This window comes from Oncorhynchus keta, unplaced genomic scaffold (genome assembly GCF_023373465.1).
Source record: "Oncorhynchus keta strain PuntledgeMale-10-30-2019 unplaced genomic scaffold, Oket_V2 Un_contig_17343_pilon_pilon, whole genome shotgun sequence".
Lineage (NCBI taxonomy): Eukaryota > Metazoa > Chordata > Actinopteri > Salmoniformes > Salmonidae > Oncorhynchus > Oncorhynchus keta.
The window spans coordinates 21,701-34,325 of record NW_026280397.1 but is presented as its reverse complement, the minus strand read 5'-3'; the positions used below and the strand labels follow the sequence as shown (position 1 = coordinate 34,325).

The window sequence follows — 12,625 nt, the reverse complement described above, 5'->3', positions numbered from 1 at the left end:
GCAGGAGGAAGGGGAGGAGGAGCAGGGGGAAGGGGAGGAGGAGCAGGAGAAAAGGGGAGAAGGAGCAGGAGGAAGGGGAGAAGGAGCAGGAGGAAGGGGAGGAGGAGCAGGAGGAAGGGGAGAAGGAGCTGGAGGAAGGGGAGGAAGAGCAGGAGGAAGGGGAGGAGGAGCAGGAGGAAGGGGAGAAGGAGCAGGAGGAAGGGGGGGAGGAGCAGGAGGAAGGGGAGAAGGAGCTGGAGGAAGGGGAGAAGGAGCAGGAGGAAGGGGAGAAGGAGCAGGAGGAGGTCATTGTAGGGTGACGTGTAGTGGAGGTTCATTGAACAACAGGATAGAACGAGAATCAACTGGCCCTCCATAATAACTGAAGAACACAATTCTAAACTGGACCACAGTTATTTATATGACGTACCGGCATATGTTGTTGTTGATGGAGTGCTGTGGTTTATGTCCTCAGGGGGAAATGGGTCCAAAGGGAGAACCTGGAATCTCAGGGAATAGAGGACCGACGGGCAGACCAGGGAAGAGGGGCAAACAGGTGAGAGAGATATCTTATTAGTAAACAAGTGAGAGATATATCTTATTATTAAACAGGTGAGAGATATATCTTATTATTAAACAGGTGAGAGAGATATCTTATTATTAAACAGGTGAGAGATATATCTTATTATTAAACAGGTGAGAGAGATATCTTATTATTAAACAGGTGAGAGAGATATCTTATTATTAAACAGGTGAGAGAGATATCTTATTATTAAACAGGTGAGAGAGATATCTTATTATTAAACAGGTGAGAGAGATATCTTATTATTAAACAGGTGAGAGAGATATCTTATTATTAAACAGGTGAGAGAGATATCTTATTATTAAACAGGTGAGAGATATATCTTATTATTAAACAGGTGAGAGAGATATCTTATTATTAAACAGGTGAGAGATATATCTTATTATTAAACAGGTGAGAGAGATATCTTATTATTAAACAGGTGAGAGAGATATCTTATTATTAAACAGGTGAGAGAGATATCTTATTATTAAACAGGTGAGAGAGATATCTTATTATTAAACAGGTGAGAGAGATATCTTATTATTAAACAGGTGAGAGAGATATCTTATTATTAAACAGGTGAGAGAGATATCTTATTATTAAACAGGTGAGAGAGATATCTTATTATTAAACAGGTGAGAGAGATATCTTATTATTAAACAGGTGAGAGATATATCTTATTATTAAACAGGTGAGAGAGATATCTTATTATTAAACAGGTGAGAGATATATCTTATTATTAAACAGGTGAGAGAGATATCTTATTATTAAACAGGTGAGAGAGATATCTTATTATTAAACAGGTGAGAGAGATATCTTATTATTAAACAGGTGAGAGATTAAATCTTATTATTAAACAGGTGAGAGATATATCTTATTATTAAACAGGTGAGAGATATATCTTATTAGGTAAACAGGTGAGAGAGATATCTTATTATTAAACAGGTGAGAGATATCTTTATTATTAAACAGGTGAGAGAGATATCTTATTATTAAACAGGTGAGAGAGATATCTTATTATTAAACAGGTGAGAGAGATATCTTATTATTAAACAGGTGAGAGAGATATCTTATTATTAAACAGGTGAGAGAGATATCTTATTATTAAACAGGTGAGAGAGATATCTTATTATTAAACAGGTGAGTGAGAGATAGAAACTTATTATTAAACAGGTGAGAGAGATATCTTATTATTAAACAGGTGAGAGATATATCTTATTATTAAACAGGTGAGAGAGATACTGTATTAAACAGGTGAGAGAGATATCTTATTATTAAACAGGTGAGAGAGATACTGTATTAAACAGGTGAGAGAGATACTGTATTAAACAGGTGAGAGATGCTGTATTAAAAAGGTGAGAGATGTATTAAACAGGTGAGAGAGATACTGTATTAAACAGGTGAGAGATACTGTATTAAACAGGTGAGATATACTGATAAACTGTATTAAACAGGTGAGAGAGATACTGTATTAAACAGGTGAGAGAGATACTTATTATTAAACAGGTGAGAGAGATACTGTATTAAACAGGTGAGAGAGATACTGTATTAAACAGGTGAGAGAGATATCTTATTATTAAACAGGTGAGAGAGATATGTATTAAACAGGTGATTATTAAACAGGTGAGAAACAGGTGAGAGAGATACTGTATTAAACAGGTGAGAGAGATATCTGTATTAAAAACAGGTGAGAGAGATACTGTATTAAACAGGTGAGAGAGATACTGTATTAAACAGGTGAGAGAGATACTGTATTAAACAGGTGAGAGAGATACTGTATTAAACAGGTGAGAGAGATATGTATTAAACAGGTGAGAGAGATATCTGTATTATTAAACAGGTGAGAGAGATACTGTATTAAACAGGTGAGAGAGATAAACTGTATTAAACAGGTGAGAGAGATAAACTGAGAGAGATATTAAAACAGGTGAGAGAGATACTGTATAAACTGTATTATTAAACAGGTGAGAGATACTGTATTAAAGAGGTGTGTGAGATGCTGTATTATTAAACAGGTGAGAGAGATACTGTATTAAACAGGTGTTTTGTTTATTAACAGGTGGGAGATGTATTAAACAGGTGAGAGAGATACTGTATTAAACAGGTGAGAGAGATACTGTATTAAACAGGTGAGAGAGATACTGTATTAAACAGGTGAGAGAGATACTGTATTAAACAGGTGAGAGAGATACTGTATTAAACAGGTGAGAGAGATACTGTATTAAACAGGTGAGAGAGATACTGTATTAAACAGGTGAGAGAGATACTGTATTAAACAGGTGAGAGAGATACTGTATTAAACAGGTGAGAGATGTATTAAACAGGTGGTGAGAGATACTGTATTAAACAGGTGAGAGATACTGTATTAAACAGGTGAGAGAGATACTGTATTAAACAGGTGAGAGAGATACTGTATTAAACAGGTGAGAGAGATACTGTATTAAACAGGTGAGAGATGCTGTATTAAACAGGTGAGAGATACTGTATTAAACAGGTGAGAGAGATACTGTATTAAACAGGTGAGAGAGATACTGTATTAAACAGGTGAGAGAGATACTGTATTAAACAGGTGAGAGATACTGTATTAAACAGGTGAGAGAGATACTGTATTAAACAGGTGAGAGAGATACTGTATTAAACAGGTGAGAGATACTGTATTAAACAGGTGAGAGATGTATTAAACAGGTGAGAGAGATACTGTATTAAACAGGTGAGAGAGATACTGTATTAAACAGGTGAGAGATGTATTAAACAGGTGAGAGAGATACTGTAATAAACAGGTAGAGAGATACTGTATTAAACAGGTGAGAGAGATAAACAGGTGTATTAAACAGGTGAGAGAGATACTGTATTAAACAGGTGAGAGAGATACTGTATAAACAGGTGTATTAAAAAGGTGAGAGATGTATTAAACAGGTGAGAGAGATACTGTATTAAACAGGTGAGAGAGATACTGTATTAAACAGGTGAGAGAGATACTGTATTAAACAGGTGAGAGAGATACTGTATTAAACAGGTGTTTTGTTTATTAAACAGGTGGGAGATATACTGTATTAGGATCTTACTTGGATCTTAATGACATAATATCATATGCTGTTAGGCAGAACTTTTTTAATCACAGCTTCTATCTTTTTTTTATTTTTCCTTTATTTAACTAGGCAAGTCAGTTAAGAACAAATTCTTATTTTCAATCATTTTCAGGGGCAGAACAACAGATTTTGATCTAGCAACCTTTCGATTACTAGTCCAACGCTCTAACCACTATGCTACCTGCTGCCCTCTTTGAGCAACATACTGTAACTTCAAATCACTATGATGTGGTGACATGTTTTGACCAATAAAGGTTTACCATATGTTTGTCTGTCGATGTTTTTACATGTGGTATTTTTCTTGTCTGATTAAACAGGGAGGGAAGGGCGACAATGGGATTATTGGCCCTCTAGGTCCAGCAGGTCCTCAGGGGCCCACAGGCCACCCTGGTCCCCCAGGTCTCCCAGCCTCAGGTAAGGACACCACCTCCATCAACTCTCCCATCTGAGCTTCGCTTCATTAGAGACTGCTGTAGGGCTAGGGAGTGTGGCTGGGCTAACATGCTAATCTGTTGCCAGTCTGTGATATGCAGGCTGAGTGTGTACCTGGATGAATTCCAGGGAAGAACATCGAGTCAGATTTAGAGTGATTGGTATGTTCTTTGTTGGAGGCTCTGCCCATTTTCTGGACTCTGAAGGCTAGTTTCTCAGACCTAGATTTTTAAAACCTTCTCCTGTAATTAAAACAAAGGCAAAATGGAGAATCTCACTGGAAAGTACATTTTGAGGTTTAGTATGAGGTCCTGTCAGTGTGAGAAGCTTCAGGGATGGGTGTGAGAAGCTTCAGGGATGGGTGTGAGAAGCTTCAGGGATGGGTGTGAGAAGCTTCAGGTATGGGTCTGAGAAGCTTCAGGGATGGGTGTGAGAAGCTTCAGGTATGGGTCTGAGAAGCTTCAGGGATGGGTGTGAGAAGCTTCAGGTATGGGTCTGAGAAGCTTCAGGGATGGGTGTGAGAAGCTTCAGGTATGGGTCTGAGAAGCTTCAGGGATGGGTGTGAGCAGCTTCAGGGATGGGTCTGAGAAGCTTCAGGGATGGGTGTGAGAAGCTTCAGGGATGGGTGTGAGAAGCTTCAGGTATGTGTGTGAGAAGCTTCAGGGATGGGTGTGAGAAGCTTCAGGGATGGGTGTGAGAAGCTTCAGGGATGGGTGTGAGAAGCTTCAGGTATGGGTGTGAGAAGCTTCAGGTATGGGTGTGAGAAGCTTCAGGGATGGGTGTGAGAAGCTTCAGGGATGGGTGTGAGAAGCTTCAGGGATGGGTGTGAGAAGCTTCAGGTATGGGTGTGAGAAGCTTCAGGGATGGGTGTGAGAAGCTTCAGGTATGGGTCTGAGAAGCTTCAGGGATGGCTGTGAGAAGCTTCAGGTATGGGTCTGAGAAGCTTCAGGGATGGGTGTGAGAAGCTTCAGGTATGGGTCTGAGAAGCTTCAGGGATGGGTGTGAGAAGCTTCAGGTATGGGTCTGAGAAGCTTCAGGTATGGGTGTGAGAAGCTTCAGGTATGGGTCTGAGAAGCTTCAGGGATGGGTGTGAGAAGCTTCAGGGATGGGTGTGAGAAGCTTCAGGGATGGGTCTGAGAAGCTTCAGGGATGGGTGTGAGAAGCTTCAGGGATGGGTGTGAGAAGCTTCAGGCAGGCAGCCCCCCGTGCAGCATCAGCGAAAGGAAGCAGACATTAAATCACAGCAGGAGGTAACACCAGAGAGCTTATTTAGCTTCAGAGGAACCTGATCACCGCCCCTCTCTCCCCCTCCTGAGGTGTAACAGATACCATGAGGGGGGTGGCGGGGGGATCTGGGATGGGATGGATGCTAAAGCCATGACATCATGTCCTTAAAACAAATTCATCGTGGGCCAAAAAGCTCCTTACATATTTACAAACATTATGTCACCATGTAATTAAACTGTGACAACCGGTGTCTTGTTCAGGTGTCTGCGCAAATTAAGTTGATTGCTTTACCAACTTCATAGATAGACGAGGGGGCCAGGATAGTGCATTTCAGCAGAGGCATTTATAACATATAGTCCCTGTGACCTCGCTCATGGCTGTCTCTGAATGTGGTACTCTGTGATATAGAGATAGTTTCATGTGTACATCACTTTTTGTACATATGCCTACATTGATAATATATGATCTAAATGTATAGTTCTTGTTCAGGACTCTACGTGGTTGGAACGAAAGGTGAGAGGGGGCTACCAGGTCTTCCTGGACCTTGCAGCTGTAACTCCATTAGTGTGAAGAGTCCACAGCTTGATGAACATAGTTCCAGGAGCGACTACGCCAAAGTGCCAGCGGTGAGCAGGCAACACAAGTAACATGATCAACATTTATTGCGAATCAGAAACTTGCCTCAGCGAAAGGCAGTTAATAGGCCAAATTAGTCTTTATTGTGTCTCACCCAGAATGTATCTTGTTGTTTCTCGTACAGATATTTGTGGTAAACAGTCAAGAAGAACTAGATGGTCTTCATACGGACAATGCCCTAGCCTTCCGGAAAGACCAGAGGTCGCTTTACTTCAAGGACACCAGCGGATGGCTGCCCATTCAGGTACCTCACTTGATACTTGGGGCGGCAGCGTAGCCTAGTGGTTAGAGCGTTGGACTAGTAACCGGAAGGTTGCGAGTTCAAACCCCCGAGCTGACAAGGTACAAATCTGTTGTTCTGCCCCTGAACAGGCAGTTAACCCACTGTTCCCAGGCCGTCATTGAAAATAAGAATGTGTTCTTAACTGACTTGCCTGGTTAAATAAAGGTTAAATAAAAAAAATAAAAAATACATTATCTTCTAAACGGGATATGTCTAAGTGCTTACAGTATTACTTGGCAAGGTTCATCTTTAAGTTCCAGTTTTATTTCATTTTCTTAGTTTTAGTTTCTAATCTCTGTAAAAGACTTCTATCTTTCAGCTGACGCCATTCCAGTCTACGGAGAACGCTCCGGAACAGGAGGGTTACTGTGGCGACGGGATCGTTCAGATCCCCAATGGGGAGGAATGTGACGACGGGAATAGGATTGTCACCGACGGCTGCGTCAGTAAGTCATGTTATCAGAGTGGATTTGTGGTTTGGTTCTGCTGATGGTTCTGTTTGTTGGAGCCTGGGGTTGTGGGTTCGATTACCGCATGGGAAGTTGATATGGATAAATGATAATGCTATTGATGACATACAGAAGCACCGGTCTGGTTTGAATGGCTATTGATCTCTCCCTGTCTCTCTGTGTCTTTCTCTCTCCGCGGGTCTCTATGTTTCTCCCCCTCTGTTTCTCTCTCCATCTCTTCCTCCTCAGAGTGTAAACATGCTTACTGTGGAGATGGTTATCGCTACGACGGGGCCGAGGAATGTGATGGAAAGGACTTTGGCTATCAGACATGCAACTCATATCTCCCAGGGTTAGTAGGCTTACTGGCTTGATCCATTCTTGTCTGCTTTCCATATCTTACTGTACGTAACCTCATAACTTTCCCTATGAAGCAGTAACTGTCTGCCATTGTCATGATTAGTTGACAGAGGGTTCCAATTCTCCTTGATTCCCAGGTCTTATGGTCGTCTCAGATGCACTCCGTACTGTGTCATTGACTCTACAAACTGCAAGTATTTCACATGAGGAGGAACCTGGACACAGCAGTGGGATCCTTCTTGTCTCGTTTGCTTTGGTACTGAACAGGAGGACGGCAAATAAAAGATCAACAACAACACTGCAAACAAGAGACTCAAAAAGGAAGTGTTGACAAACTGGACTAAGCCTGACAAAATAACCAAAACTACACACACTAACTCTGTTGTATCGCTGCTGAAGCCATGTAGCTCCCGAGGAGGGGAGCCGGGGCCAGTAAAATGCCCCCTCATCCATTCGCACTGGACAATTTCACTTTGTCTTAAATAAAACTCAACTCAAGACTGAAGAGGCTCTGCCCACCTGATAGGACCAGCCGCTGAACGAGAGGCAGTCAAATGAGAGACAGCCAGGAAGGGAGAGACAGCCAATGGGAAAGCTCTGAGAAAGTGAGAGACTCGTGGGTGGAGCCGGAAGCCATATTTACCTCGACGTAGCACTGTTAAAGAAGAGAGAACCAGGTCTGAACAATCAGAAGTAGGGTGCTGTGTATTTTACTGCAACGTCAATGACGTCATGTACTGTAGCATTTGCATGAGGCTGAGATTGCTGTGAGACCATGGCCACAGATGTCATTACCTAGGCATTTAACCAATCACAATACTTACTATCGTTGTCATGAGCTTCGTACTGTGTATATATAGTAGGTATACGTCTCCATTTGTACGTAGGGAGTATATTGTATGTTATAATTGTACTAATCAGGACAGCAGGGGCATGTTATAATGATACAGTATTCAGGAGGATTCTGAGAGCCTTGGTCAGTCTGTACTGAAGCCTTGGTCAGTCTGTACTGAAGAGGCAGATCTTAAGCCTTGGTCAGTCTGTACTGAAGAGGCAGATCTTAAGCCTTGGTCAGTCTGTACTGTAGAGGCAGATCTTAAGCCTTGGTCAGTCTGTACTGTAAGATCTTAAGCCTTGGTCAGTCTGTACTGTAGAGGCAGATCTTAAGCCTTGGTCAGTCTGTACTGAGAGGCAGATCTTAAGCCTTGGTCAGTCTGTACTGTAGAGATCAGATCTTAAGCCAGTTTTATTTCTTGGTCAGTCTGTACTGTAAGCAGATCTTAAGCCTTGGTCAGTCTGTACTGAAGCAGATCTTAAAGCCTTGGTCAGTCTGTACTGTAGAGGCAGATCTTAAGCCTTGGTCAGTCTGTACTGATCTTAAGCCTTGGTCAGTCTGTACTGAAGCAGATCTTAAGCCTTGGTCAGTCTGTACTGAGAGGCAGATCTTAAGCCTTGGTCAGTCTGTACTGTAGAGGCAGATCTTAAGCCTTGGTCAGTCTGTACTGTAGAGGCAGATCTTAAGCCTTGGTCAGTCTGTACTGTAGAGGCAGATCTTAAGCCTTGGTCAGTCTGTACTGAAGAGGCAGATCTTAAGCCTTGGTCAGTCTGTACTGTAGAGGCAGATCTTAAGCCTTGGTCAGTCTGTACTGTAGAGGCAGATCTTAAGCCTTGGTCAGTCTGTACTGTAGAGGCAGATCTTAAGCCTTGGTCAGTCTGTACTGAAGAGGCAGATCTTAAGCCTTGGTCAGTCTGTACTGTAGAGGCAGATCTTAAGCCTTGGTCAGTCTGTACTGTAGAGGCAGATCTTAAGCCTTGGTCAGTCTGTACTGAAGCCTTGGTCAGTCTGTACTGTAGAGGCAGATCTTAAGCCTTGGTCAGTCTGTACTGTAGAGGCAGATCTTAAGCCTTGGTCAGTCTGTACTGTAGAGGCAGATCTTAAGCCTTGGTCAGTCTGTACTGTAGAGGCAGATCTTAAGCCTTGGTCAGTCTGTACTGTAGAGGCAGATCTTAAGCCTTGGTCAGTCTGTACTGTAGAGGCAGATCTTAAGCCTTGGTCAGTCTGTACTGTAAGCCTTGGTCAGTCTGTCAGATCTGAAGCCTTGGTCAGTCTGTACTGAAGAGGCAGATCTTAAGCCTTGGTCAGTCTGTACTGTAGAGGCAGATCTTAAGCCTTGGTCAGTCTGTACTGTAGAGGCAGATCTTAAGCCTTGGTCAGTCTGTACTGTAGAGGCAGATCTTAAGCCTTGGTCAGTCTGTACTGAAGAGGCAGATCTTAAGCCTTGGTCAGTCTGTACTGAAGAGGCAGATCTTAAGCCTTGGTCAGTCTGTACTGTAGAGGCAGATCTTAAGCCTTGGTCAGTCTGTACTGAAGAGGCAGATCTTAAGCCTTGGTCAGTCTGTACTGTAGAGGCAGATCTTAAGCCTTGGTCAGTCTGTACTGTAGAGGCAGATCTTAAGCCTTGGTCAGTCTGTACTGAAGAGGCAGATCTTAAGCCTTGGTCAGTCTGTACTGTAGAGGCAGATCTTAAGCTTTGGTCAGTCTGTACTGTAGAGGCAGATCTTAAGCCTTGGTCAGATCCTCTTCAGAAGAACAGTAAAGCTATGTACTGTACAGTAGTAGCATTAAGCCAAGATGGCTGCCTGTGGAAATAGCAGCCAAGCTGATAGACCGGGAACCCTCACCTTCTGGTAGAACTGAACAGCTGTTGTCCCAAATGACACCCTATTCCCCATGTAGTGCACTACTTGTGACAAGAGTCCTATGGGCCCTGGTTAAAAGTAGTGCACTATATAGGGGATAGTGTACCATTTGGACAGCCAGGCCCGTGCGCTCTATTAGCTTTTGATGGCACTGTACTGTAGTTGAAGAGGGCCGTTCAGATTCTGGACTTTGTGGGCAGGATCACCTTTGCTTTAGTTTCGATTGACATTTCCACGGTTTAACTCAGGAACCTCTAACATAATGTTTTCAGAGAAATCCTCCCTCATATCCACTGTAGAACACAGATGAGACCAATGAGTCTATGCTGCACACTGACTGTTACACTGTCCCCCTCCTCACTCAGATGTGCTTACTGTACATGTTGATGACTCGTGCCATCAGTCCTCCAGGTAAAGAGGAGGACCTCAGTGAACTACTGTCTGCAGGGAGATATGACACGTGAAGGCAGGCAAACTGTTATTATTACTGCTACATGTTCTTAAATCATTTCCTCATTGCAGAACAGGAAGCTTTTTTAGCTGCTAATTGGTAGGAAGTGAATTCCGATAGTTAGGGTGGGAAACCTTATGACAGTCTACGGTGCATCAGTTAGAAAGCTCTGGACATCTTCCTGTCTCGTATTTATAGCAGTACTCCTCTTGATACCTCCAGCCTGCCTGCTTAAATAACTGGAGCAGAACTACTGCACCACTCAGTGGAGAACTGAACACTATAGTTGTAGTCTGCATTACTTCCTGTATTCCCTCAGTAGTTTAAGAGAACGTTTCAGGATAAGCTGTTCTTTACCTCCGTGCCAATGGAGGCCGACCTTTAACCTCACCCACACTTAGGAAAATATTGTTGCTCACGTAAAAGTGGATGTATGAAAATATGTAATTTCAAGACTGTTCTAAATGTTACATCTGCATGTTAGTGGTACTGTAATTTACAAGTTTAAAATGCAACCGATTTGCCAGAGGAGGCTGTGAATGAAGCCTACATGCTGTAAGTAAATATTAGTCTACTCTCGACAAGGTATATGCTTTTAAAGACATATTGATGGTTCTTGTTAATGTAACTGTATAACTGTAAGGACTGAATATTACGTCAACTTTTATATGACAGGTATAAATGTATTATCCATTGCACCGTGTATAAACACATGAAATATCCATTTGTTTGGCTAATATGAGTGTACTGTATGCTGTAGGTACACTGGTAGCATGTGGTAACATTACACAATGCTTGGTGGTGGTGAATGCGCTCGCATATCAGGATTTCAATACTCCTCTGAGTTCATAATTAACACACGTTTGACACAGACATGCATTATTGAGAACAAAATAAAGATGAGAAAATGGAAGCTGTTGACTGCTACAAGCTATTTACTCAGCCAAGGAACTCACATCAAATGGTTGCATACACATTTTTGACCAGAGTCAATACTCTCTAGTTAGTGTCAGGGCATCTGGTTGGTCTGACATGGGGCTGGGAGTCAGGGGTTTGTCAGCATCCCCGAGTAGAGGAGTCTCCTCTGTCGTTGACAGTGATTGGATGGTTGGTGTGTGGTGGGGAGCAGACTGACAGTTACGGAAATTCTGTTGACGTTCTCTCAGGAAGGAAGAGAACACATTGCACAGCGGTGGACCTGCATCAAGCAGAGAAAAGACTCTGTCAGCAGGCAGCTGCTGACAAAGTGCTGTGTCTGTCTGTACTATTTCATGTATTGGCAGGGCATAAATATCCTCAGGGAGACAGAGTCTTGAACTGAACACACCACAGCTAGAACTGTCATCAACTCTCCCGGATTTGGCCTAGTGTTCTATAGTCAGCCTGATGGTCTACCTCACGAGCAGTAACATTATTCTGGGACTATTTTGTAAATGCCCTAATCAACTGAAAAGCAAACAAAGGAATTGTATGAGCTGTGTGTGTGTGTGTGTGTGGCAGAAGATTGAGGGCTCAGGTTGTGGCAGGGAGCCATGGGTACAGGACAGGAGTAGGTAGGAGTTGGCTGCCGTTCTGCCCTCCCCTCTCCGTAACTCAATTACCATGTCATATTTCACTCCATGATTTCATTAAGGTTCATTTGCCTGCAGAGATGCCCAAGTAAAAGCTTACTTCTGCTTTTCTTTGTCCTACCACTCTGGGTTCCCTAACCAGACCAATGTGATTTGTGGGCAGAGTACAGATGTCTCTCTGTCGATGCCTTTAGAAATGAAGCCCATTCTATTATCTTAATGAAGTTGATAAAAGAATACAGAGACAATTTTCCCTAAAGCCATTTTGTGCTCTGTGTGACCCTAAAATATAATTTGAGATGGACAGTCTGGGTGACCTTCATCAGTTTATCCTGGGTGGGGGGGGCTTTGACCTCTGACCCATCAGGATGCCTGAGTGAGACAGGAGTGGTGGCGGGTCATGACTTCTGACCCATCAGGATGCCTGAGTGAGACAGGAGTGGTGGTGGGTCATGACCTCTGACCCATCAGGATGCCTGAGTGAGACAGGAGTGGTGGCGGGTCATGAAATAATGAACACAGTCACTGGCTTTTCGTTCCCACAGAAAAGTGTTGTGGAAATTCAGTACTGAGAGACTTGGTCTTAGTCATTTCTTCAAACAATCATCTTTATTTAACATCAATTAATTATTGCAATAATGAGACCGTCAGCCCACCAGTCTTGACTGACTGTTAGGCTGAGAGTCTAGCCTTTACAGACAACGCACAGTTTTTATATAGCTGATACCAAGATTGCTTAGTCAGTCACTTCTAACCTTCCCATAAGCCACCTTGGTTATCTACACAGGATGGTCTTTTACATAGTTTCCCAGATGCCAGGAAGATGAGACAACATTATTCTTCATTCTTCCAGGCTCTCTCTATCTCGAGTCACACAGACCAC

The 12,625-nt window shown here is 42.7% G+C and overlaps 1 protein-coding gene and 1 long non-coding RNA gene across 2 annotated transcripts in view; both read left to right on the top strand.

Moving 5' to 3' along the window:
• colq (collagen-like tail subunit (single strand of homotrimer) of asymmetric acetylcholinesterase) overlaps positions 1 to 8,125 on the top strand; it is a gene marked incomplete at its 5' end in the record, with an annotated part of 29,331 nt that extends 21,206 nt beyond the window's left edge. Inside the window, 7 exons of the mRNA XM_052503403.1 lie at positions 455 to 535; positions 3,951 to 4,047; positions 5,782 to 5,918; positions 6,053 to 6,172; positions 6,531 to 6,657; positions 6,910 to 7,012; positions 7,158 to 8,125. Coding sequence (XP_052359363.1) covers positions 455 to 535; positions 3,951 to 4,047; positions 5,782 to 5,918; positions 6,053 to 6,172; positions 6,531 to 6,657; positions 6,910 to 7,012; positions 7,158 to 7,227 — 735 coding nt within the window. The remainder of the gene's footprint in view (positions 1 to 454; positions 536 to 3,950; positions 4,048 to 5,781; positions 5,919 to 6,052; positions 6,173 to 6,530; positions 6,658 to 6,909; positions 7,013 to 7,157) is intronic.
• LOC127919656 (uncharacterized) lies at positions 2,240 to 3,550 on the top strand. Its single transcript, XR_008103690.1, has 4 exons — positions 2,240 to 2,331; positions 2,624 to 2,848; positions 2,918 to 2,992; positions 3,461 to 3,550. It is a non-coding gene; the product is annotated as an uncharacterized LOC127919656 (long non-coding RNA).
• Positions 8,126 to 12,625: the final 4,500 nt, after the last annotated feature.